This window comes from Megachile rotundata, chromosome 5 (assembly GCF_050947335.1).
Source record: "Megachile rotundata isolate GNS110a chromosome 5, iyMegRotu1, whole genome shotgun sequence".
Classification (NCBI taxonomy): Eukaryota; Metazoa; Arthropoda; class Insecta; order Hymenoptera; family Megachilidae; genus Megachile; species Megachile rotundata.
Window position 1 is genome coordinate 6152522 of NC_134987.1, and position 26753 is coordinate 6179274.

Below are 26753 nucleotides of genomic sequence, written 5' to 3' on the forward strand. Positions count from 1 at the left end.
TCATGTTCAAGCGCAACAAATTGCTCGCGTTGAATATTGCGAGGATCTTATCAAAACAGCCAGTCGAAACTGTATATTCCTGAAATTAATTCTAACTAGTGATGAGACTTGGTGCATCAAGTATGGACCTCAATCAAAACGCCAAAGTGCTACGTGGAAATCTCCAGGCTCTCCAAAATCAAAAAAATTGCGATTCCAGAAGTCCCGAGAGAAGACAATGATAATTTGCTTTTACGATTCTAAAGGAATTACACTTCGGGAATTCGTTCCACAGGGACAAAATGTTAATGGCGAATATTATCTGGGTGTTATGGAACATTTGTAGAAGAGGATCGTTCGTGCGAGGCCCGAATATCGAGCGCCGGGAAGTTTCTGTTGCATGATAACGCACCATGTCACAGAACTGTCGCTGTTCGTGATTTTTTGACGAAAAATCAAGTCTGTGTTCTCCAACATCCTCCAAATTCGTCTAAAGTATCTCCACGTGATTACTTCCTTTTTCCTAAACTGAAATTAGTTATAAACGGAACGTTTTATGACACTGTTACACAAGTCCTAGCAGCTGTAACAAGGGTGTCTGAGACGATTCCGCAAAACGACGTAAAAAAATGTAGGTTAACGTTGTGTGTGCGTGTCGAGTGGTGTATTGATACGGGAGGGATGTATTTTGAATACAAAAAATTAATTTTGGCAAAATAATTAATTCTTTTCTTTTTGTTTAAAAAGTTACGTTATTTTTCCGACATACTGTGTATGTAACAGATAGTTATAATCTAAGTTACATAGCTATAAATAGTTAATACCATCATTCCCAATTAGATAAGCGAGCAAATTCTAAATAATGTGAATTCGAATGAAAATGACACTCATGCACAGATGATATAGCAGTTTTAACACTTTGACTACCACGTCAGCCATGGACGACGCTTAAATCCATATTTTACCATTTTTATTGTTAACAACTTGCTCATGAATGTCAACGAAAATGTTGTTATTAATTATTACTAATTATTAACTATTAAAAACAATAAAATACCAAATCTAACAAAATATTGTAAAAATATTTGAATATTTGAAAAATTTGAAAATTATGAAGAATAAATGTAACAAAATATTATAAAAATATTTGAAAACCTTGAATAACAAATGTACCAAAGTATTGTGAAAATATTTGAATAATTGAAATATTTGAAAAATTTGAAAACTATGAATAACAAATGTAAAATAATATTATGAAAATATTTTATAAGACTTGTTGAAAATAAAAATATCATGCAGTAAAATTTGCAATTGTTTCAGTATCAAAAGACATATTTTTACATGTACATCTCAGTCACTGTTAAAAGACATACATTTACATATAAATTTCCAGAGACGCAGACTCAATAAAATGTAAGACCTCCCATTGAATTCAAAGTTGACCCACTTCGATAATTCTCCCATAATATTTACGACGCAATGTGGAGGCAACATCTCATTCGAAGAAAGAGAGAAAGAAAGGTGCATCGAATTACAGGAAGAAGAAAGGACAAGATAAACCAGGAAAGTTTGGAAACCAGTGGTCTTCGTTGTTGTTTTTCGTGCCGGAGACCTCGGCTCGCACTTCCTCTTGTTGTCGGTGGGCAAAGGGGCCAGAATAATATCACACGGGCTCTGAAATATCTTAATAACGAGTTCTGCCACGGTTCGAATGCGGTTCGAGATAATAATTCACGGCGTGCTCTCCGGCGCAAAGAGATACGCGCAGAAAGAGAAGCAGAGGATCCAGGTCGAAGGAACCGAAACGAAATCGCAGGGAAATCAAACAAAACGCACGCAACGAAAAAACCAACAAAGAATAATCGAAAAAAAGGGAACAGTGGAAGCTAAACACGGCAAATAACAAACAAAAGAGAAATTAAGTAGAAGAGGGAGAAAGAAACGAGGGCGTGAATGAGAAGGTCGATGGTGAAAAACGAGCAACGAGGCACAAAGTGAGTGTAAAAGGGAGAAAGAGCCGGGTACACTCACCTGCACGATTTATTTGGATAAGGACATACATTGTTATCTTCACAATTTTTTTATTTTGAATTTTTGTATTTACGTAGTTTGAAATGTTCAAGTTTTTAGATTTTTAGATTTATGATTTTTAGTTTCTGAAATAGTAAGATTTTTAGATGTTTTTCTTAAATAATTAAAGTATATTTGTAATTTTTTAAATAATTAGGTTTCTAAGTTTTTAATTGCTTAAATAATCAAATTTGTAGATTTTTAATTCCTTACATAATCACATTCGTAATTCTTTAATTTCATAAATAATTAAATTCGAAGTTTGTAGATTTCCAAATATCTAAATACTCAGATTCACAAATTTTAAAATTTTGCCACCTAGGTTTTCAAGTTTCTAGGTCCCAAATCTTTAGATTTCTATATCCATAAATTTATAAATTTCAATTTCTCTAAATATCTAGATCTACAAATTTCTATGTTTTCAAATTTCTAGGTTTCTAAATTCTTAAATCAGTGAATCCCTAAATCACCAAATCTCAAGGCCCTCAAATTTCAGTGTCTCCAAATTCCTAAACTCTCACATCTCCATATTCAAAAATGCCTATGTCCTCAAATTTCCAGATGTCTAAATACCTATGTCACTATATTCCTAGAGGAATACAAAAGTTCCCTTTCTAGGTCACCAAATACCTCTGCCACCATATCTCTAGATTCAGAAATATCTACATTCCCAAATTTCTATGTCCCTAAATTCTTAAATGTCCACACATGTATGCCCACAAATTTCTAATGTCCTCATAGATTTCAATATTTGTACATCTCGAAATCCCTAGGTCCATAAATACTCATCCTCAACTGCCTAGGCTTCTAAATTTATAGATTTCCAAACTTGTCTCGAAATCCCCAGATCCATAAATACCCATATCCTCAAATTCCTAAACTTTCATATCCCTGGATCCACAAATTTCCAGATCTCCACATTCCCCTTAGATTCCTAAATTTCCAAATCCCAAAATCTCTAAACGGCAATGTATATATTCCCACAACCCCAAAATTCGTCTACAAATGTTTAAGTTTACAAAAATCCGTAAAAATCAACAAGGAAGAGAAAGTCCTTCGCATCGGTCGCCATATTCTCCCTAGGGAGGGCAGATTTGCCGCTGACTGTACAGGAACAAAATGAAGGAGAAAGGGCCAGCAGGAAGAAAAGAAACCGAGTTCAACGGAGAATCACCTGTGTGCCGAGGTCCGAAAAAAAGAAAGGGAGGAAAAAGATGGCTCACAGCAAGGCGGTCTGTAATTATCGCCAGTGGCCGTGGGAATTGAATTACGAGGTAAATTCGTAACGTGCCATCGTGTCCGAGTACCGACAAAAATCAAAGAACCGCCGTGGCTGCCTCTTAAAAGAGTTTCGTGTAGCAAAAAAGAGTCCCTTCCTGACTGATCATCTGGCACACTTTGCTCCCTCGAACTCACCGTTCAGGAACAAGCCGTTTCTTGTTATTAATCATCGTCCGTTCAAAGGAAATAAAAACTGCATTGACTCCTTTTTAATCGTCGAAAGTTTGCCACTTTTTGTCGGTATAATGCTCCTTTTCAACGAAAATAATTATTTGAAAAGGTGTCACGGGGAAATTCGCTGTAATCTTGCTGAGTTCTTAATCGTGGGAGGTATATCGATTTTGGGAGATCTCTAGATATTTTGGGGTGTTACGAGTTGATTTTGGAGATTTAGACATGTCATTATTTTTAAATATTTGTGTTCTTATGTTGCTTGAACTGGGAACTGTAAGACCCTCTTTCTATATTACAGAATTTAAAGATGCCTAAATTGCTAGATATTTATGTTACTGCATGCTCAAATATCCAAGTTTCCAATTTCCAACTAATTTATATCTCTAAATTAGTTCTTCTATCAAATAATAAATCTGACTACAAATGCTAGCTATTTGATTATGAACCTTATTCCGAACCTTAGCTATTTCACAATGAACCTAATTGCGAACGTTAGCAGTTTGATTATGAACCTGATTATGAACGCTAGCCATTTGATTATAAACCTAATTAAAAACATTAGCTATTTGATCATGGTTAACGATAGCTGTTATAAACATCTGTTTGCAGATTACGAACACGATATTTTAATGATAAAAATGTCACTATCCTGTTCCTGAAATATTTCACAAACATTTCAGCAAACATTGTTTCAAAACAAATGTACCGATGTCAGCATATATGACACACCGAACACCTTTCGTTCACCTAACCTTCAGGGTCTGATCAAGGCGACTCGATAAAGAGAGTCTCTGTTGCTCGTGTTACGGTAATGCCTCGGTACACTCGGTAAAAATGAACGAGCAAAGCCGACTCGCAGGAGAAACGATCTTCCTACCCCAAAGGGTATTATTTACCGCGACTCCGTCTTCCTCCATTCTTCTCCCCGGAGATGATTCATTCAGCGGTTCGAAGACGAGCAAGCAGGTTCGAGGACCTCGAAACAACCGAAGGGATCCTGCCTCGAGACTCGTTAATCCGTGAACAATGAAAGATTTCGTTGGCATCCTGTCGACCCTAGTCGAGTGCCACTCGGTGTACCTCTTTTCACTTTCGAGTCTGACATTCTGAACCCTACCGAAGGGTTACAACGTTACCGTGAAATTGATTCACTCCATGCTTAACAGCGTCACATTTTTCTTTACCATGATACTTCTGTCGCGTTCGTCATGCTTTAAAAGCATGACGTTTCTCGGAGATACATTGTAAGTCAAACAAGTCGAGAAACTTAACCCTCGCTGATAACTGGAGGTGATCGTTATGAAGCGTTCCATAAAATCCGTGAGCAACTGTTCAAAGGGCTTTGTCTGAATGCGAGTCTGCTCTAATTGCAGCTCATGGAGGAAATCGTATAGAATCTTTAGTACTTGGGTAAAAGGCATAAGATATTTGATGAAGAGGACAGATTTTCAAATCTGATGTTTAGGAATTTATTTCGTTTCAAGGTGTCTGATAGTTTAGAAACGTTTATGAAGCAGAATTTATGGATTGGGGAATTCAGAAAGGTTAACGTATTTATAAAACGTCTCAAAATTTGATTTTAACCTGATTTTACCCAGCTGTTTTAACCCAGCTTGATATTTACATTAGCACGACAGTTCTCTTTTGCACAATCTATTCTTTACACATAGCAAATGAGCAGATTAGTCAAACGAGTTAGTATTTAAGGAATACTAATCATAATTCTATACCAATATATGAGGTATATTTACATAACGAACGTAGAACTTGCATGAGATGTTGAATCATTAAGACTTCATCCAAAATTCAGTAAAAATTGTATAATAGAAAAGTAAACTGACTAATGTCACTCTTAATAAATTGTTTAAGCAAGAGTAAGTGACAATGTACAGTAAATGATGATGTATCGTTAGCAATAAATAAATTATGTAAAACGTCCAACGCAATTGTGAGTATTGAACGGATAAAGGTGATCGGCCCAGCCATTTTAGGCGGGAACAAATTAATTTATTTGGCTGACCGCGTGGGCGGCCAACTTGGTGTCTCGTCATGCCAATCAGTAGCTCAAACAGAAGTTAAATTTAAAATGAGCCAGCGACTCGAATGAAATGCGAAGAATGCAAGGCGCCCCGTGACTCCGCAAATATATTGAGACTCGTTTGTCGCTACTTTTACGAAAGAGAACGATGTCGCATCGGTTTCGTAGGAAAACTAGCGGCGCGAACATGGGAAACGGGTCAACGCCATGCTAGATCGATGGTACTCGATCAATAAAAATCGGTAGAACTTGTTGAATTGCTCAGGCAAACACTAATCAGAATTGCTAAGTAGCTTGTTAAAAGCTATTTTTATACGTTACAGTTTTATAGTCGAGTTCGAAAAAGTGCTTCAAATGACAGAAACCAGTTTGGAAGTTTTGTTGCTTTATATTAGTTCTGGTGGTTTGTTATTTACACGTACTGACGTAAGGTATCATTTTTTTTTTGGTCAAAAATTTGTAACATTTTTAGTTCGTAGTTTAAATGGTCAGCAGAATTTTGAGCAAGGGATTCGAGAAGGTGATGTATGCGAAATTTTAATGATAAAAAATTTTGAAGTCCTAAATTTATGAAACTCTTGTCTCAAGATGCGAAAATTCAAACTTGTGAAATCATGAAAAGTGAAGGACTAAAAGTTAATAAATTTTTGAAGTCCTTTAGGTCTTGAAGTCCAGTAGAGTCAGATGTTCTACAATATTAAAGTTTTAAAATTACTAAATTTCAAAGTCATACAATTTTCAATCAGTCCACAAATTTCGAGTGCTCAAAGTTCCTAACTTCTGATAGTTCTCTTTCATGTCATAATAATATATTTTCGTGTATGCTTAATATTTTTATATTTTGAAATTCTGACTGTAATATAACTATAATGTTTGTATTACTGTATTATTATATTCTGCTCATTACTGCATTATAATATTTTATTTCATTTTATTTTATCATTCTGCATCTGTATTATTCTATTTATCCATCGTATATTAAAAATAATTTGATTTTCATTTATTTTCACATTTACATCCTGTATTCACAGTAACTTCCAGCTCTGTTTTTATGAACTTACGAGACTAAACAGTAGCTATAATAAATTTTACAAAATAAATGATTTATAACGTGACAAGTAAAAGTAAGATATCAATGTTTAACCTTTCAGTTACAAACTTGTATAATTAATTTTAGAGTCTCAAGTTTATCAGTTACGAAATCATTAATTGATATTCTTCGCACTTTATTTTTCTTTAATCAATTTAACTCGTCTATTCAGGAAGAGAAAAACGAGACCGGATAGTAATTTGAAAGTGATCTTACGTGAAAGATATTTATCTTTTATCGTCCACGAAATAACAGGACACTTATATCGTTGGTCGAAATTCACCGCTCTAAGGCATGAATAATGAATTCAATGGAAGTGAAATTTTTTCTTGGAAGAGCAACTAATACAATGATATGTAACCTAAGAAAGTGTTAAGCATACGCAAAAAGCAGTATTAAAAAATAATTTAAATTACAAAAATTAAGTTTATATAGCATGATATATAGCAATCCGAAATGAATCATTTTTTATTTTATTGAAATTGATGAATTATCAGTTTGATTTTATTGATTAAACATCGAGTAAACAGTTACTACTTCAAACACTATTGAATAATAAATATGCGTTATCTGACACTATAAAATACACAAAATTTGTCTATTTGTTTTATATTTATTCACATGAAAATTTTTTAATACTTTGTAACTGCAAAAAATATAGATATGCCACTTATCAAAATAAATGACTCATACATGGTACAATATTTAGTAATATTATATTATTCTTAAAATGTTAAAATGTTACAATGCGAAAATGTTAAAATGTAAAAATGTGAAAATGTGAAAATGTGAAAATGTGAAAATGAAAAGAGGATCAAATGATCAAATGTTCAAATGTTCAAATGTTCAAATGTTCAAATGTTCAAATGCTCCAATGTTCCAATGTTCCAATGTTCATATGTTCATACGTTCAAACGATCAAATATACAAATTTTAAAATGTTCAAATGATCAAGTATACAAATGTAAAAATATTAAAATATTAAAATATTAAAACATTAAATTTTCAGTGCAAAACATGAAAATATTAAAATATTAAAGCATTAAAATACAAAAATACCAAAATACAAAGGAAACTTCATATCCAATAACTCCATAATTAATAACAGTACTGTCCATCTTAATTTCCAGTTCTTATACCACAAATTGCCCCAATGAACATTTTATTGCATTCGAGATACATATTTAATACCTATGGGTACCGTATAGGCCAATAAAATACTGAATGTTGCAACAATGATGGAACATGAATTTGATGACTGCTTGTAAGACGAAAGAACAATCGTGAGCAGACAATGACGACCGCTCGTAAAATTAATAAGCGCAATGAACGTTAACGAGAACCATAAATATGGACCGCGCAGACTGCTTATCCGTCGATTAGCATAATCACTGGCGATACCCGTAGACCGTAATTTAAAAATATCGGGATGAACCGACTTACCGTGTTATGAGAGGTTTGACAAGATCTATGGGGTGTCTGAAAGTTCGATGATTCGATAAAATGTGGAACTCTTTTATCTCGATGATATACTGTTAACCCTTGTTTAATATTAATGGTAAAGTATTTGTATGTAATTTTGGTATAAAATAATTGTGATTATTTTCACGGTTGGGATGAAATGATGTGAATAGTGGGTGCTGTATTGCATATGTGAGGCCTTATTATGGGGAATTATATATTTTGGAATATTGAAGACATATTTGGGTATGAAATTATTAAACTTGATAATTTTTTCATTTCTATGTTCACTAATATCGTAGGATTTCGATTTCTAAATTTCTAAATTTCCGATTTTTAATTTCCCAAATGTTGATATTTTCAAGTTTCCAAATTTCCAAATTTTCAAATTTGCAAGTTACCAAATTACCAAATTTTTCAAATTTCCAAATTTCCAAATTTCCAAATTTCCAAGTTTCTAAATTACCAAATTTCCAAATTTCCAAATTTCCAAATTTCCAAATTTCCAAATTTCCAAATTACCAAATTTCCAAATTTCCAAATTTCCAAATTTCCAAGTTTCCAAATTTCCAAATTTCCAAATTTCCAAATTTCCAAGTTTCCAAGTTTTCAAATTTCCAAGTTTCCAAATTTCCAAGTTTTCAAATTTCCAAGTTTCCAAATTTTCAATCTTCCAAACTTCCAAACTACCAAATTATCAAATTATCAAATTACCAAATTTTCAAATCCGTAAAGTTACTTAGTTTCTTAATTATTAAATTACTAAATATCTTAATTTTCAAATTTTCTAATTTCTGAATTTGCAATTTGCAATTTTTCAAATCTCACATTAAAAAATTCCGAAATATCTCAAACTTTTAATTACAAAAATTTGAAATTATCCAAATGTCCAAATTCAAATGTTCAGATTACAAAAATTCTTATTATTTAAACTTCCTAATGACGCAATCACCAATTCCCTAAATTGTCAAGTTATCAATTTCTAAAATGTCCAATAATCACATTTGAAAATACCAAAACCTGCTAATTTTTAACTTTTCAAATTTTCGAATTACCAAATCTAACTTCCCAAAATACGAAATTCGCATATTCTTACATTACGCAATGTCCAAATTTCCAAATTCGAAATTTTTCATTCACCAATTTTCAAATTTAAACGTTTCAACCCTTCACACTCAAGAAATATCTCCCTTACAAATATTAAACAACCCCACAATTATTATCTTCAAACACTCATATTACTTTTGCAATAGTATCTCAAATCCTAAGAGGTTGCTTTTACAACATAATGGGTTGCAAAGGGTGTTATATAAATGAAGTTGGTAAGAGTGAGGAATTAATGATGTTGTATTATACAATATTTATTTTTCTCTTGCGAGAGGGCGCTTGAAAGGTATCCCTCTCATTTTGCCTAATTAGTGAAGTTGGTATGAGTGAGATATTTTATAGGTTGATATGAATGTTAAAAGAAGAGAGAATTGGGGATTTCTGGGGTGAACAAAGTGTGCTTTGAATTATAAAAGATGTCCCATTGATACATTCAGAAAGACAAATTAAATACTTCTATATAAATATTATATATGGTAATTATTAAATATACGTTAAATTAAATTATTATAAAAAAGAAGTCTTCAATATTTTTTCCCTCAAATTCTCCAATAAATCCACACAAAATGTAAATACTATCGAAACATGAATTTTAATCCTTTGCGCTCGAATATAATCTGATTGTTTGCGAACAGTAACTTTGAAACTTAATTAAAAAATTAAATGAATTCTCTTGAGGTTATTATTTTTTTACTAATAATTTCCACTATTGTTTGTTTCTCTATGTTTATACATCACACGTGTCATATGCTTACTTCAAAAAATGCTTACTTCAAATTATTGTATTAAGTAAAATGGTGACTGAGAGTCACCCCTCGAGCGCAAAGGGTTAATTTCTCTTTACCAGAAGTGATAAGAAAAGTCGTCAAATGAATCATTAATACATTGTCTTCCTAGAATAAATAGCACTTCATGATTCCTTCAAATTATCAGACACCAATTTTTCACTGCAATTTTCCCGATAAAAAGAATAATTCACGCCATGTAAACGCGAGTAAAGTGTCGATCAATCATCGCAATGTTTTTCGCAATCCGTTCCACGCGACTATTAATAAGAATAAGATCTTCGCAAATACCGTATTAACATTCCTTAACGAAGCCTCTTAATTAATTGCTACCAAGAAATCATCTTCTACAGCCGATAAACGGTACGCGGCGATTATTCGCCGCAGATATCTCTGCAAGGGAAGGATTAGCTTTGCAATCAGTATCCAATTAGAGACCGAAGCTTCGATCCATCCTCGAGTTCTCTAATTACACGCCGAGATTTCGTCTATCTTAACGTGTCCATTAATTGACCAACCAACCTTAAATTTCATCCTTACAATAAAGTAATTATAGTTTAACGGTACTGGTGTATTGCGGGATTGATGGGGAAAAGAGGAATTTTTGTTTGAAAGAAGATATATGACAAAGGGGAAGTTTATTTAGGTTCTAATTGTCTCTCAAGGGTCATACAGCGTACCTCAGACAATTTAGCTTGTTGTAATTTTGTAAATGCGCGCGGTTGAAAGGAGCGAATGAGGGCTAGAGAGAGAGAGAGAGAGAGAGAGTGAGAGAGAGAGAGAGAGAGAGCGCAAGAAACAAAAGGACGCGAAACGGCCGGAGTCGAGTGAGTGCGATTCATGCAGAGAGCGAGTGTACAGTGTAACGAAAAATATAGCAGCGCATCATAGACATCGACTCCGAATCATTTTCCTTATTCTTTCCTTACCCTAATTTTCTCCTTTCCTCCCCAATTTTCCCTTTCCCCCTTTTCCTCCAAAAATACTACAAGCTTTAATTTTAGGCATTTTATATCTGGAAAATCTGAATAAATACCTTTTCTGAAAGTTTGCGATTTTTACTAATGAAAGAAAACAGAAATTTTTGTTTGAAACAAGGTATATGACAAAGTATAAGTTTAGTCAAGCTTTAATTAATTCTACAGGTCAAACTGGGTACCGCAGACAATTTAGCTTTAATTTTAGGCATTTTATATCTGGAAAATCTGAGTAAATACCTTTTTTGAAAGTCTGAGATTTTTACTAATGAAAGAAAACAGAAATTTTTGTTTGAAACAAGGTATATGACAAAGTAGAAGTTTATTCGAGCTTTAATTAACTCTCAAGGGTCATACAGGGTACCTCAGACAATTTAGTTTCAATTTTAAGCATTTTATATCATTAACATCTGAATATTTACCACTTTTGAAACTCTGGTATTGTTATTATTTTTTGCCTCTCAAACTTGTTATATCTTAAGAGTGTTCAGCTTAAATTTTAGCTATTTAGATCGAAATCGAAGAAAGTTTTCAATTTTTCTGTGAATCGTCATTATTTCAACATTTTCATGTTTCTGAATTTGTTTTCATATTCAACGTTCAGATTTACTGAAATCAGCTGTGAAATATGTTTAAGCAACTTCCGAGGATTATTTATAATTTTTTCAAGTTAAAATAATGAATAGCTTCGTTTATAATTTATAACATCAGATATTTTCTGATGAAGTGTGACCATTAACCCCTTACACCATTTTGATGAGTCTAACTCCTGACGCACTCGAACTTCAACTGTGATCAATTTTACTCGAGTTTTAAATACACTTCAATTTGGAGTTCAAGTCTAATTATAATTTGCATAGGCAATGATTGCGTAATACCAAGTTGACATAACATTTCAACTTTCTTTGTCTGTTTTAATATTGTAGTTATGATTAGTTCGTTCTGACTGACGCATCCGACTGTATACTAAGTGATTGTGCAAGGAGTTAAGGGTTAAACAAGATATATGGCAAATCAGAAAACTATTCAGCTTTTAATTAATATTATAAGAATTATTAATTGTCTTTCTCTGTATTAATAATTCATATTACTAAATTAATATTAGTAATATAATAGTACAATAATATTAATCCCTTAACCTATAATTTTCTTGCAGATGTGTCAGTCAGAGCGCACTAATCACTACAATATTAAAGTAAGTAAAGAAAATTGAAATGTTAGACATACTTTACACTTAGCGATCTTTAATTGCATAAATTATAAGTGGTATTGATCGCAAAACTGAGTTGAAGAGCAAATACGATTTATTTTTGTTATATTTGTGGTGTGCGTCACGAATGACTCTATGCTATAAGACAGAGGGTTGATAATAAAAACGCAATAATAAATTAATTAATATATCATGCTAATACATTAATAATATTATACTAGGGGTGTAGTATTATAATAATGCAACGAATTATATTACTATAATAATATAATAATAAATATGGTAATTAATTATATCTATATAATAATTTAACAATAAAGGTAATTAATCGTATGAATATCATATTATCAATATCAATACTATATCAATACTGATATACTAATAGTGTGAATAATTATTATAAGTCTATGTCAAACAATATAAATTTGCAAAATGCAAAAAATTTGAGTAAACCATTTCATAGTAAAATAAGCTTGACTTCCAGTCAACATATTAATTAACACGAGATGAATTCGAAATTAATTTGACGTTTTCAAAATACATATTCAGAACATACGTAACAATATAAATTTAAATTCATGAACTTATCCATCGCGTTATGTTTTTTAATTAGGTACTTTTATTAAAGTCTCAACCACGGATGTATTCTATTTTTAATTAAGAATAGATAGTTATTCGAGATAAGAAGTTTATAGGGTTCATAAAACATACTAATTGTGGTGTTACTTAATTGCCTGGTTTATTTTAAACGAGAGGACTCAGAACGAGGCAGATTTTTAAAGACTCGTGCTAAATTTGAGCATCCAGGATGATTACACGTTGATCGAGGGCCGTTTGATTACTGTGATTAATATCGCGTTAAAATAGCAGCCATTATAACGATTGCGAACAGTTTCGTCTGTAACGAACGTCGTCCTTCAACAAGAACAAATTGCAGAATTTTTACATAAAGACAGTTCATTTATCGTTTGAGTGGTTAATCACACTTCTCTTTTTTCGAATTTATTCAGTACGTAACAAGTTGATTTAAGTTGGGGAAAATATTAAATATTTTTTACACTTATTGTCACATTTCTATGATAAAATTATTAGTTGTACTATTTAACGCATTTTTTTTGTATAAAATTATGTGTTGCATTATTAGAGTTCTTTTGTAACTACTTATTTATTGCATTATTTGACACAATTATTTTGTGTTAAATTATTTTAAATTTGTACATTTTCTACTTTAAAGTATTTGAAATTTGTAAACTTAGAAATTTATAAGTTTCAAGTGTGAGATTTAAAAAATTCCAAAGTATGTATAGCAATCTTTAATTTACAAGTGTAAAAAATTGACAATTAACAAGTTTAGAAATTTTTAAATTCAACAATTCAAAATTTGAAGACTTAGAAATTTGAAAGTATCAAGTGATGGATTTGAAAAGATATAAAATTATATGTAAAAATCTAAAGTTCACAAGTATTAGAATTTAAAAAATACTGCTTTTAAAACTATCAACTTCAAATGTCAAACCTGCCCAACTTTCACCTTCAAAACAGAAATTTGATATCTTAATTTACAAATTCACGAACTAAGCAATAAGTCAGCCACCAGCTGTCTATCGTATTAACCTAACCATAAACACAAAGAGCAACCGCTAATCCGATTAAAAAATCCGAGGGTACGATTAACGGGAAAAGCTGTTTAAGACCACTGTCGGCATCCCGTCGAACGCTTCTTAGCGACCCTTCGGCAAAAAGGTCGACGTAGCTCGTTAAAACGTTTTTCGTCAGGTTCGCAATTCTTTTGCGACCCACTTCATTTCTACCTGGTCGTTGCACGCGAAATTCCAAGAAAGGGGCCAGAAAGTATCCATTCTCTTTCTCTCTAGCCTCTGTCCTTCGTTTCCCCTGTTTTGCGTAATCAAGGCTCTCCTTTTTTCACCGAGGTTTCCTTGTCCTGACCCCCTTTTTCTCCCGGTCCCTTTTCGACCGACCGACGCGCATAAATTCGAAGTCAAAGCCTCGCACAATGCGAGAAAGCAGCCTAACGAGCGGGGAAAAAGCGACTTTACGATTTTTCGGAAGGGACGACCGGTGAGCTTTGCCTGGTAGCGTTACACGACCCTTTAATGGCGACGCAGTGTAAGGCCACTTCAGATTCGCTCGAGAAAGCTTACCGGCACATAAATCGAGTCCGATCCCGGATTCCTTGAATAATGAAACCGCTGCTTTCCTCGCGGAATCATTTGCTCGTGTTGCGTCTTAAAAGTTTTTGATAATGGTTAGTCTGAAGCCTTACGTAAAGAGCCATAAGATAAAACAATGGTTATGCAGTTTTTATAAAATATATAAAATAAGGGTTTTGTTGAAGTAACGTTGCTGCTACACGACATCTACATTCATCTGTATATGCACTGACATTTGTAAATTGACAGTCAAGATCGTTCTGCACTCAAAGACAATGCATAAATTATGCAATTATAATATTATTTGTTAAGGTGAAGTGGGGTAAGTTCGCAAACGGTGCAAGTGCGTATACAGGCTATTTTTCGTACAATATGAGCGAAATTTCTCCATTTAGTATGTCTGTTTCCTTGTTTTGTTTCACTATATCCCCTTTTATATTTCAGCTAAGAGTACTTGTTTGCAGTATAGAGTACTTGCATAATGCAGTAAAAAGCATTTTATAGCAGATTTGTTAATAATTCTGCTTTTGCCCCATTGCACATGAAATAAAGTTTCAAAGTATTTAACTTCAAGTCTTACCCCATTTTCGGGGAAAGTGCAGAGTAATTGACATTTTAAACAATTTCCTATAAAAATCAAAATGTACAAGGAAAATTAAGGTCCTAGTTAATATTAATTAAATAGTAGTAATTGTGCAAAGCGTTCAACAGCGTTAAGTATTTACATAGCAGACGGAAAATACTTACGTTTAAATACCAACTTTACAAAAACCAGTCTGCACTTACCCCACTTCACCTTATATTGAATAAAGTCTTTTCTGTTTCTTTCAATTTCTACCATAAATGCATGTGTTTAAATTCCAACTAGCTACTTTTAACCCTTCGGTTATATCACTTTTTATAAGTTGTGCAATTTTTATCAAAATGAAGATGCCGCTTCTGACAGTTTTTTAAAACAGTTACATGTGAAATATGCTTACTAATAACAAACATTTGAATTCATTAATGTAATATTCCGTAATACTTCTGTTTCCTTAACGTTTCCATTAAAAATGTACGGATCAGGTAAAAAATTCATCATTGTGAACATTTCACGAATGAAATATATTTCTTCCGGTATAAGTGGTCAGCTACTAACAGAGGCTGCATTACTAGTTCTTTAATTTTGAAGAGTGGTCTTCGAAAGCATTTACCGAATTTTTAAATATACTTTACAAATTTGTGTAACTTAGCTTTTTTTTTGAAGTGGTCTTGTTACGTAATGAAGGTTTGAGAAATATCTACAGGCATCCACTCTCGCTATTTATTGACAGAGCGGTTATCATTGTTTACGTGGAAGATTTCTCTTAACTGATCAACTACCATTACCTTACATGCTTTCGTACATTTATGCAGATAACGAAAAAGGAAATGCTCGGATAAAATGAATGCCGACAAATAATGCGATTTTACTTTAATTCCGATTAATTTTCTTACTCTCGTTTTATATTTAAGTGTTATTATTTAAGTATTATTTCTCTATTCGTAGTTTATATTTGGGATAATGAATGACATAAGTGTTTTGCTCTTCCGTTAAAAAACAGTTGACTAATTTATGTATATTTCTTCTGTTTCTTTTTGTAACAGTCTTTGCATGCACGAAACTTTTACATATGTTGGCGACATAACCTCAATGAGTAGCGACAGAAATAGGAAAGATAAGATTCGTGTTAATATTATTTGTACAGTAATATTTTTTGTGATTTAAGAAATGACGAATAAATAATATGTTAACTAGTTTAGACTGAATAGTCTTGTTGTAGTACATTTACTAAGGTAGCGATTTATAATTTGACACCGTTCTCTCACGTCGGTTATTTAACTCTGTTAGTGTAATAAGAATCTGTAGTTTTCTTCTTATCTTATTTCACCACTGTCTTACCTTATTTTTACTAACAATTATACAAAATTAATAAAAATAGAAACAGTTTAGATAATAGTTGTCATTCTTCTATTATTCTTTAATCTTAATTACACCAAATCATTATACTGTTTTATACACTTAAAGAAATGAATAACTAACAATCACCCATCTCAAATTGAAGTACTTGAAAAATATCGATCTTATACAAAAAAAATTGCAAAAGTAAAAAAAGACTTTTCTTACCTGTTTGAGGTCCAAAACTATAGTCACGTATTCATAGCGATCTCCTTTAGCGAGGGTCGGACTTTGCCACCATCTTCCAGGATTCGAGTCCAGTATATTACTGATATTATGCCTTTTACCCGGATCAGGACTCCTGGCATCGCAAACCGCGCATCTGGATGATTCAGAAGGTTTGCAGAAAGTTTCTGGCCCTTCTTCGCCGCAAGTTGCATTCACAAAAATATCTGCTTTTGCGGCGACGTTGAAAGTTGACGGAAAAAGGCCACTGTTTTTTAAGTTTCGGCTCGTACCGTATAATCCTGCGACGCCTGTAATTAAAACAAATTATGGTTGTTGAAATTTTTCTGTACAATTATGATTGCATAAGGTAAACGATAAGAAACAAAGACAGGACAGTAGTTATTAAGTAATTAGATCGACAATTGAACGATTTACATCCTTAGCAAAAATAATTATGTATTATGTTGTGTTTCATTATTTTTGGTGATTATATATTATTATATTTGCATTTTATTATTTTTAAAAATTATGTTGTGTGATATATTTATAATAATTACTTTTAATAATTTTGTGTTATTATGTCTGAATAATAAGGGTGTTTCACATCCATAGGGTATTTTATTTAAGTATGTCTCATCGAATATTTTTTTTAATTAAAGAAATTCAAAACTGTTTCATATCTAACTAAAGTGGAATTAAATGGTCAGAACGGACCGAATATCTCTCATTTGATATTATGGAAATTACGTAAGAAATATTTTTTGTATTTTCATAGTTAAGAAAGATATTAAGGGAGGCCACATATAAAGGAAACATACTGTATGTTCGTGCAATGTTCTTGACCATCGCCACCAGACCGTGTATCTGCGCATTTAAGTATATTGCGAGTGAAGAGTGAATAATGAATAATGAATTATGTTTACAGTTATTTACCATGCTTAAACGGTTTATAATTAATAAGCTGGTTGTTTATCACTATAACTTAACCTAAACTGCATCCAAGGATCAGTATACTTAAACACTTTATAAATAAATAAATTATTTAATATTATTGATACAACTATAAACTCCATCCAAGAATTAATTACACTCCTTAAATGCCATATAATTAATAATTCACAATTACTAATTTTGAAACCAAGAGAAGAAATCAACCCTTGCGCTACAGCGACGAGCTACGCTGACGCACTTGTACTTTAAATATAACAAATTTTTATCATATTTTTAATCCACAAGAATTTTCTGTTTAGGTATAATTAAAATTTACATTGTTAACCATCGCTGAATAGAATATCGGTGTGAGATCTAAATTTTCTTTATCGATTTTGACATTGCAGCAAATAAGGTGAAGTGGTGTAAGTGCAGACTGGTTTTTGTAAAGTTAGTATTTTCAGTCTGCTATGTAAACACTTAACGCTGTCGATATCGAACGCTTTGCACAATTACTACTATTTAATTAATATTAACTAGGACCTTAATTTTCCTTGTACATTTTGACTTTGATAGGAAATTATTTAAAATGTCAACTACTCTGCACTTTCCTCGACAATGGGGTAAGAGCGTAACTTGAAGTTAATTACTTTGAAACTTTATTTCATGTGCAATGGGGCAAGAGCAGAATTATTAACAAATCTGCTATAAAATACTTTTTACTGCATTATGCAAGTACTCTATACTGCAAACAAGTACTCTTAGCTGAAATATAAAAGGGGATATAGTGAAAGAAAACAAGGAAACAAACATACTAAATGGAGAAATTTCGCTCATATTCTAATAAAAATAGCCTGTATACGCACTTGCCCCGTATACGAACTTACCCCACTTCGCCTTAACAGTTCAATACATCTGACGCACAAGTAATAAATCGTAGTACACGAAGTTTACACTAAAACTACCAAACCGTTCATTTGACTCATTCACAAGTTTTCTTCAATTGCAAAATTTTTTAAGCGACTACTTGAAAATGTTGGTTTCTTACCCACATAAATAATATGTACGTTAATTTATTAGAATATCTTCTATTCTATTTTTAATTTCAAATTACGTACATACCCCGGTAGGTTTACAAATAAGTAATTTATTCACTATAACTCCTCTTAAATCATCGGCATAAACACAGGATTAGAAAATGGTGGTAAGAACGAGCGATTCATCTCGTAATTTCCATGGGATACATACATCGACAGGTTTTGACAGAGCTCAGCACGAAACCAGTCGGACACGAGCAAACAGGTTGCCTCGGGAGATGCAACGTGAACAGGTTCACCGGTATCCCGGTCACCCTGGACACCTGAACAGGTTAAACGTGCGTAATCGACACGTGAGTCTGCACCGCATCAAAGAAACGTGACGAGCTATCGGCGACTGTCACCTCGAACAACCGATCGCGAGATAAAACTACGCTGTACGCTCTGCGTTCCTAATAATTAATCTGTTAGCTGGATCATTATTCAATCAGAAAAACAATCATTCTTCCGTCGAGCGTGTGAGAAAAAATAGTTGAAAGACAGTTCATTTATCTCTTAATCGAGTTTTTCACTGACGTTGAGGCATACCGTAAATAATGTGGGTTTTCTTCGACTTGACACCTTTGCTACTGATGCGAAAGCATCCATAAATATGGTGACGCATCTGGTGCGTTTTTCGTTTCGTTGGTTTATTTTTATTGTATTTTTTGTGTAGGGTGTTTTTGTTGTGAGAGTCAATGGTTGGGATAATTTTGGTAGTTCAGCAGTAAGATAATTTGGATTAATTTGCCAAATGTGATAAATGAAATGAACAACTTTCAATGTGAAATATAACTGTTAAATCATAAACTACAATTATGGTAAACGTTTATCATAAATGTAGTTTATTGTGAATTAAATAAAAATATATGTAAATATACTTAATAAACATGTTTATCTTAAATATAATTTATTTTTATATGTCATAAATATTATACTATGTAAATATAATATATAAGCATGCAATATGTAAAGTAAATAAAACATTCTAATAGCGTAAAATTAGTACAAAATATTTAATTCTACCAATCATTGAACACAAACTATTAAAAAAAAAAGACTTGCATGTTTTATAATAATTTATTTCTGAAACTACATAGTAAGTCAAGTATTTTTACATTCTTTTAAATAATTAGCATTATGATTCTCAGCAATTCCTTAGTTTAAAAAAAAATTTTGAATACTGCTTCTATATTTTAGTTAAAATCATACTACCCCTAAAAAATTCTTTTCCTATAACATAAGTATTAAATGCTGTTTTAAATATATATTCAATGCAGTTTCAAGTGAAAATTTTAAATGCAATTATTTCTGGTTAATTTCAGTTAGTTTACTAAAAATATTTCTAGTATTTAGTGTGCTGTTGTTATGAACATGTATTGAAAATTTGAAAAAGCAAATATTTCTGCAAGCCTCCAGGAGAAAACTTTCTAATAATTTAAGGAACATGTTGTGTAACTAATGTAAAATATTTGAAGTTGATTTTCTTGAAAACTTAATCCTATATGAACACAATTTATTCTACGTGTTTGTGTAATTTTTTCATGTAAAACTTCAATCTTTCCGGTTGGATTACCAGTTACATGACACCCCGTGGAGTTAAAACGATCCTGTAGAATGTAGAACGTAGACAAACATTGCATGGAAAAATATAATTATTTCTGACGAAAAAGCGGAAACACAGTTGGTGTACTTTGAAGAGGAGAAATAAATGAGAATCTTGTGGAGTTTGAATGCAAAGTTGCAAGAATGACTATTTATGGTTCGAATTGTGCTTCATGTTATTAGTGTTTTTGAAGTTAGTTTCGCAATTCTTGAATTTACAAATGCTTCAATCATTAAATTATAAAATTACTATGTCAGATTGTTAAATTTACAAGTTTCTAAATTTCTAGATTTCTGGATTTCTAGATTTCTGGATTTCTAGATTTCTGGATTTCTAGATTTCTGGATTTCTAGATTTCTGGATTTCTAGATTTCTGGATTTCTAGATTTCTGGATTTCTAGATTTCTGGATTTCTAGATTTCTGGATTTCTAGATTTCTGGATTTCTAGATTTCTGGATTTCTAGATTTCTGGATTTCTAGATTTCTGGATTTCTAGATTTCTGGATTTCTAGATTTCTGGATTTCTAGATTTCTGGATTTCTAGATTTCTGGATTTCTAGATTTCTGGATTTCTAGATTTCTGGATTTCTAGATTTCTGGATTTCTAGATTTCTGGATTTCTAGATTTCTGGATTTCTAGATTTCTGGATTTCTAGATTTCTGGATTTCTAGATTTCTGGATTTCTAGATTTCTGGATTTCTAGATTTCTGGATTTCTAGATTTCTGGATTTCTAGATTTCTGGATTTCTAGATTTCTGGATTTCTAGATTTCTAGATTTCTGGATTTCCGAATTTCTGAGTTTCTGAATTTCTAAATTCCTAAATTTCCAAATCCTTAAATTTTTCTATATTTCTAAATTTCCCAGGATCTAAATTCCTAAATTCCTAATTTTTAAGTCACTAAATCATCAAATTTTCAAATTTCAAAAATTGAGTACTAAATTAATCAAGATCTAGATTTCCAACTGATACTATTTTTCATAAATTTAGAGTAGGGCCAAAAGCTTTAAATAGTATGAAAACCCGAATCCCTCCTAAAATCAACACCCAATACATCAATTTCCCAAAAATCAATGAAAGCACATCCAATAAAAATATCACAAAAATTGAGTACTACATAAATTGAAGATCAAACCGCTGAAAGTAATTTTCATCCTCTCAAAGTGATCCTTAAAGCGTTCAAACAATATGAAAATTCCAATTCCTCTAAAAATCAGTATCTTATACACCAATCTCCCAAAAATCAACAAAGCACACCCAATAAAAATATTACAAAATTTGAGTACTACATAAATTGAGGATAAAACCACTGAAAGTAATTTGCATCCCCTCAGAGTGACCTTTAAAGCCTTCAAACAATATGAAAATTGCAATTCCTCTAAAAATCAGCACCCAATACATCACCCTCACAAAACCCAACACAAGCGCACGAAGGCCAAAAATTACCGCTGACCTATTCAAACTGAAGTACGTAAGTCCCTCAAAGTGGCATGAAAGGCGAAGTCACCCTTTCGCAATGACTAATCCTTCTCCATGGTTCGAAGGTTTCACAAAAGTTTCGAAAACAACGGTAGAGCCATAGTCAGCGTCTCGACGTGACACGCGGGGCAGAAAGTTCGTGCTTCTGCGAGACGTGAAAACGAATTGCGTGTACGTGCATAAAAGCTCCGGAAAAGGAGCAGAGCCGTGGTAGCATTGTGTTGTGTCTTGCCAGCGAACTGGCCTGTTTCTTCCCGACTTTAAGCCAGCCACGAGTGACTGATGACGACAGAAATAACCCTGTTCCATCTTTCCGCCAGCCGACGCACGTGTCCGCGTTCGTGAGTAAACCTACGCGGCCAAGAAAATGGAAACAGAGAGGGAGAGACAGCGCAGAGTTGGCCAGACTGCGTGATTTGCATGAGACGATGCACCTAGGGATGCACTGGAAACGATGTCGAGGATGAACGGGTGAAAATCTGACACAGACGGTGTCAAGCATTACGACGTTTCTTCATTTTTCGGGTGAAATATTCGTTCGATATTTCTCCGGTTTAACAAGGCTCTGGGGTGTCATAGATGGAGTGGGTAATCTGATTATTAGAAACTGTAACGGGGACTCAACGGGATCGTGACTTAGCAGCTGTGGTCAGACCGGGGTTTTAGAGGGGTGTGATGGTAGGAGGAGGAGGATAATTGGAGACGTTAAGTGAAGTTTAGGCGAGACGTGTTTATTTGGGATGTGTATTGCAAGAGAGTGGGTTACGAGAAATTGAGATTCTTGAATGTGGAGATTTGGATTTTTGGAATTTTTGGATGTTGAGAATTTTGGAAATTTGGATTGTTAGGCATTTAGAATTTTGGGAATTTGAAATGTTGAGAACTTGGAAATTTTAGAATTTGAATTATTGTGAATTCGGAAATTTAGGAATTCGAAATGCTGAGAATTTGGAAATTTAAGAATTTGGAAATGTTGAGGAATTGAAATATTGAGAATTTGGAAATGTTGAGAATTTGAATTATTGAGAATTCCAAAATTTTTGAATTTGGAAATGTTGAGAATTTGAATTATTGAGAATTCCAAAATTTTTGAATTTGAAATGTTGAGAATTTGAATTATTGACAATTCAAAAATTTTTGAATTTGAAATGTTGGGAACTGGGAATATTGCGAGTTTGAAATGTTGGAAATTTAGACTTTTGACAATTCCAAAGTTTTACAACTTGAAATTTTGGAAAGTGAAGTGGGTAGAAATTAAGAACGTTGGAAATTTGGATTTTTAGGAATGTGAAATTTTGAAATATTTGGAATTTGGAATTGTACGAATTTAGAAGTTTAGAAATTCATAAAATAAGAAATTTAAAAATATAGGATTTTAGATGTTTAAATATTTAGAAGGTTCAAAATTTGGAAATTTAAGAACAATAAAATTTTGGGAATTTGGAATTTTGAAATTTTAAATTTAAAAAATTCTGAAACTTAAGAATTTGAAATATTTGGAGTTTAGAAATTTGTGTTTTTAGAATTTTTTAATGTTAAAACTTTTTGTTAAAATGTTAAAATTTTTGAAACTCCTAAATTTCAGAATCGTTCAATTTTGATACTTAAAATTTTTTTAAATTTAGAGGTTTAGAACTCGAGTATATTTAAACTGTGAGTCTTTATGATTCATTCTGTACTTATTTAACCTGTACACTTGATGTATTAATAACATATATTTTTAACTAAATATCATCACGTAGTAACATTTAGTGTAGCATACATCTAGTCTAATATATTATTGTAAAATATACTAACAAACGTTCAAAAGTATAATCATCAATATATGTACAATATTAAAAATTCAAAAATTTTATAATGTATAATTATCAATAAATGCATAATTTTTAACACTTTCGGTTATTTTTAAAACCTTCTCGAATTTTCATAAATTCCAGAAATAATTTCTGGTAATCGTTATTTCGTTTGACTGTTAAAAATTAAATATTGCATTTAAGAATGCTAGAACTAATTTACTAGATCTAAACAAAGATTGAAACTACTGTGTATTTATATTAGTCATAGAGTTTGTTTGAACAATCATTTCTACCTATCTATTATTTTGAAAATATGTAATTATTCAGCGATCCTTATTTCTGATTTCAAAGTCTAAACTCCGTGTAAAATGGAAATTATCTATGCTTTGTTATCAATTTTATAGATTATTCTCAAACTACGAGAAAATATTTTGTCACAATTGTCTATGGCTTACGAAGATAACAAGTTTTCTATTATATTGAAATCTTTTGTAATTGCAATCTGTTACTATTGTGAATAACAAGTTACAAAATTATAATAACAAGTAAATTAGAATATTGTTAGTTATTGTTAATTATTGATAGATATAGTTAGCTATTGTTAAGTATTATAAATTAATGCTAGTTATTGTTATTATCATTCTATCTGTAATTATCTGTTATCAAAATATCTAATATTATAAGCTAAAATTATAATATCTAATATTATAAGCAGGCTATGAATGTAATATGTAATTGTAGCACATTAAAATATGTAGGTGAAACATATGTAAAATATATTCAAAGCATATTCATTCGTTCTATTCTCGTCACATGATTATACAATGCATGCAAAATATATTTAAAACATATTCAATTCTATTATTGTTACATTCAAAGTATAACTATTCTATAATTATATGTAATTTTCATTTTTTATTTGCTTCCAACAGTAAATTAATGAATTTTTTACTGACCAATTTCAGTTCAGATCCAAGTTTATTTCTCTTTCTCTTACAATTATTTGATAATTTGTTAATTTGGTAATTTCAATCTGCAACTAGTGCCTCAAACGAATTCAAATGTGTATTTAAAATTTAGAGTACATATTGTAAACATATACATAAATAGTTAGAACAAGAATGGGACGTAGAGACATCAATGACGATCAAGTATTGTCGTCAACGACAAGTTATAGAGCTTCGAACGTGGTTCCAGTCGACTTTATGTGTGAAAAATTATCGGAAACGATACCAAACGGTTTTTTATCGAATCGATCGACGTCGATGACGATAGGTTCCTGTCGTCAGATCGTTGGCAAAATCTATACAGCAAACTTAGGGTGTCTCACGAGTCTACTCTCAAAATTTCAAGTCAGAAGCCCCAAAATGGCGGTCTGAAGCGTACAGTTAAACAAGCAGATGAACGAACAAATGCAGATCGAATCGTCACAGAAGCCTCACTACGCTCAGTAACCAGGGTAACTCACCAAATGTTACACTCTTTCATTTATGATATTCTGCCATCTTGTAGAGAATATCCAATTGAACATTCTTATAGTCCATTTTGGAGGTAGCACTTAGACAGTTCTCCTGGTTAGCAATCTTATAATTCTAATACAGTAAATTGCAGCCAGTAGCGTAGTACAAACAAATGAACAAATGCAAACCGAGTCTTCCCAAGAGCCTCACTGCATTCAGCAATAAAAAATCTTCACTTCACGTCTGAAAAGGTTCACTTTACTCCACACGGTATACATACTTCTCATGGAAAAAGCGTTTCCAAACAATTAAATGAGACCTCAACGATGCTACCGACATAATTCCCGCAAACGATAAGAAAATTTCTCTCTCATTTATGAAATTCTACCATCTTGTAGGGAATATCCAATTGAATATTCTGATACTCCATTTTGGAGGTAACACTTGGACAGTTCTCCTGATTAGCAATCTTATAATGTTAATAAAGCAAATTGTTCTTTTTATTGTCTACCCTGAAAGTTTCAAGTCGGAATACTTAAAATTACGATCCGTATTATACATATAAGCAAACGTTATAAATGCAGATCGAGTTGTCCCAGGCGCCTCACTACATTCGGCGATAATACTAAAGGAACACTAAATTATTGGTTGAACCGTCATAAATTCACGTGGTCGACAGAAGTATATATCCTATTTTCATCGAAAACACCCGCGCGATGAACTGAATCATCAAAAACTACTAACGGCACTGAAATATAGCGACGTATACATACATGAGCGTAGGATAGAAGATCGAGATTACTATGACTCACGTTTACGGTTCGTTTAACTGCTTACGAGCTCATTGTCCGACAAGAAATTACTCTGTTCAAGATCGCATCGATCAACAACTATTATAGTTTGAAAACGTTATCTCGAATACTTTCTGCTATTCTTCCAACAGAATTTTTATAGAGACGTTAAAAATATTTATGCTGCAGGAAATTAATAATATATTGAATCAGAACATCTGTAGATAGTGAATTTAATATATTAATTTGAAGTTTTTGAGAATTTTTAGATTTGGAGTTAGGGAAGTCTGGAATTTGAAATTTGAGAATTTGGGGATTTGGGAATTTGGGGATTTAGGGATTTGGGAATTGGAGAGTTTGAGAATTTGGGAATTTAAGAAGGTGGGGGTTTGAGAATCTGGGGATTTTAGAATTTGGAAATATCAGAATGTGGGGATTTGAGAATTTAGGTATTTGGAGATTTAAGAATTAGGGAATTTGAAGCTTTGAAAATTTCAGGATTTGAGAAGGTGGGGGTTTGAGAATCTGGGGATTTTAGAATTTGGAAATTTCAGAATGTGGGGATTTGAGAATTTGGGGCTTTGGAGACGTGAGAATTTGAGAATTTGTGGATTTAGGAATTAGGGGATTCGAGGGCTTTGGGATTTGGGGATTTGGGGATGTATGGTTGTAGAGATTTGAGGATTTGGGGTTTCGGGGCTTTGAGAATTTCGAAGTATCGAGTATTGAAGATTTAGAAATTAGAGAATTTCAAATTTAGAGGTTTGTGAATTGGAAAATTTAGGGTATTAATGATTTGGAAATTTCGCCATTTAGAGTTCTGATCCTTCGAAAATTTCAAATGTTGGAATTTAGGAATCTTCTGAAATCCTGTAAATTTCAACACCACCAAATACGTAGATTACCAAACCCAAATATCCCCAAATACTGTAATACAAAATCCCAAATTCCTTAATTTTTCAAATCACAAAAAAGCCCTAAAAATCAACCCTGATCCTCAAACCTCTCCATCATAAGTTATCATGTTTTCCCCAAGAATATTTACCCTTGACTGCGTTACTTTTAGGTAGCCATAATAACTCCAGGGACAAATATTTCAATTTTGCTTTCACATTTTCCGTGTC

At 32.3% G+C, this 26753-nt stretch overlaps 1 protein-coding gene across 2 annotated transcripts in view; it reads right to left on the minus strand.

Moving 5' to 3' along the window:
* wb (wing blister) overlaps positions 1 to 26753 on the minus strand; it is a 303585-nt gene that overhangs the window by 228568 nt on the left and 48264 nt on the right. For both annotated transcript variants that reach the window (XM_012291696.2, XM_012291694.2), the window contains exon 2: positions 16490 to 16797. In XM_012291696.2, the coding sequence (XP_012147086.2) occupies positions 16490 to 16797 (308 nt within the window). The remainder of the gene's footprint in view (positions 1 to 16489; positions 16798 to 26753) is intronic.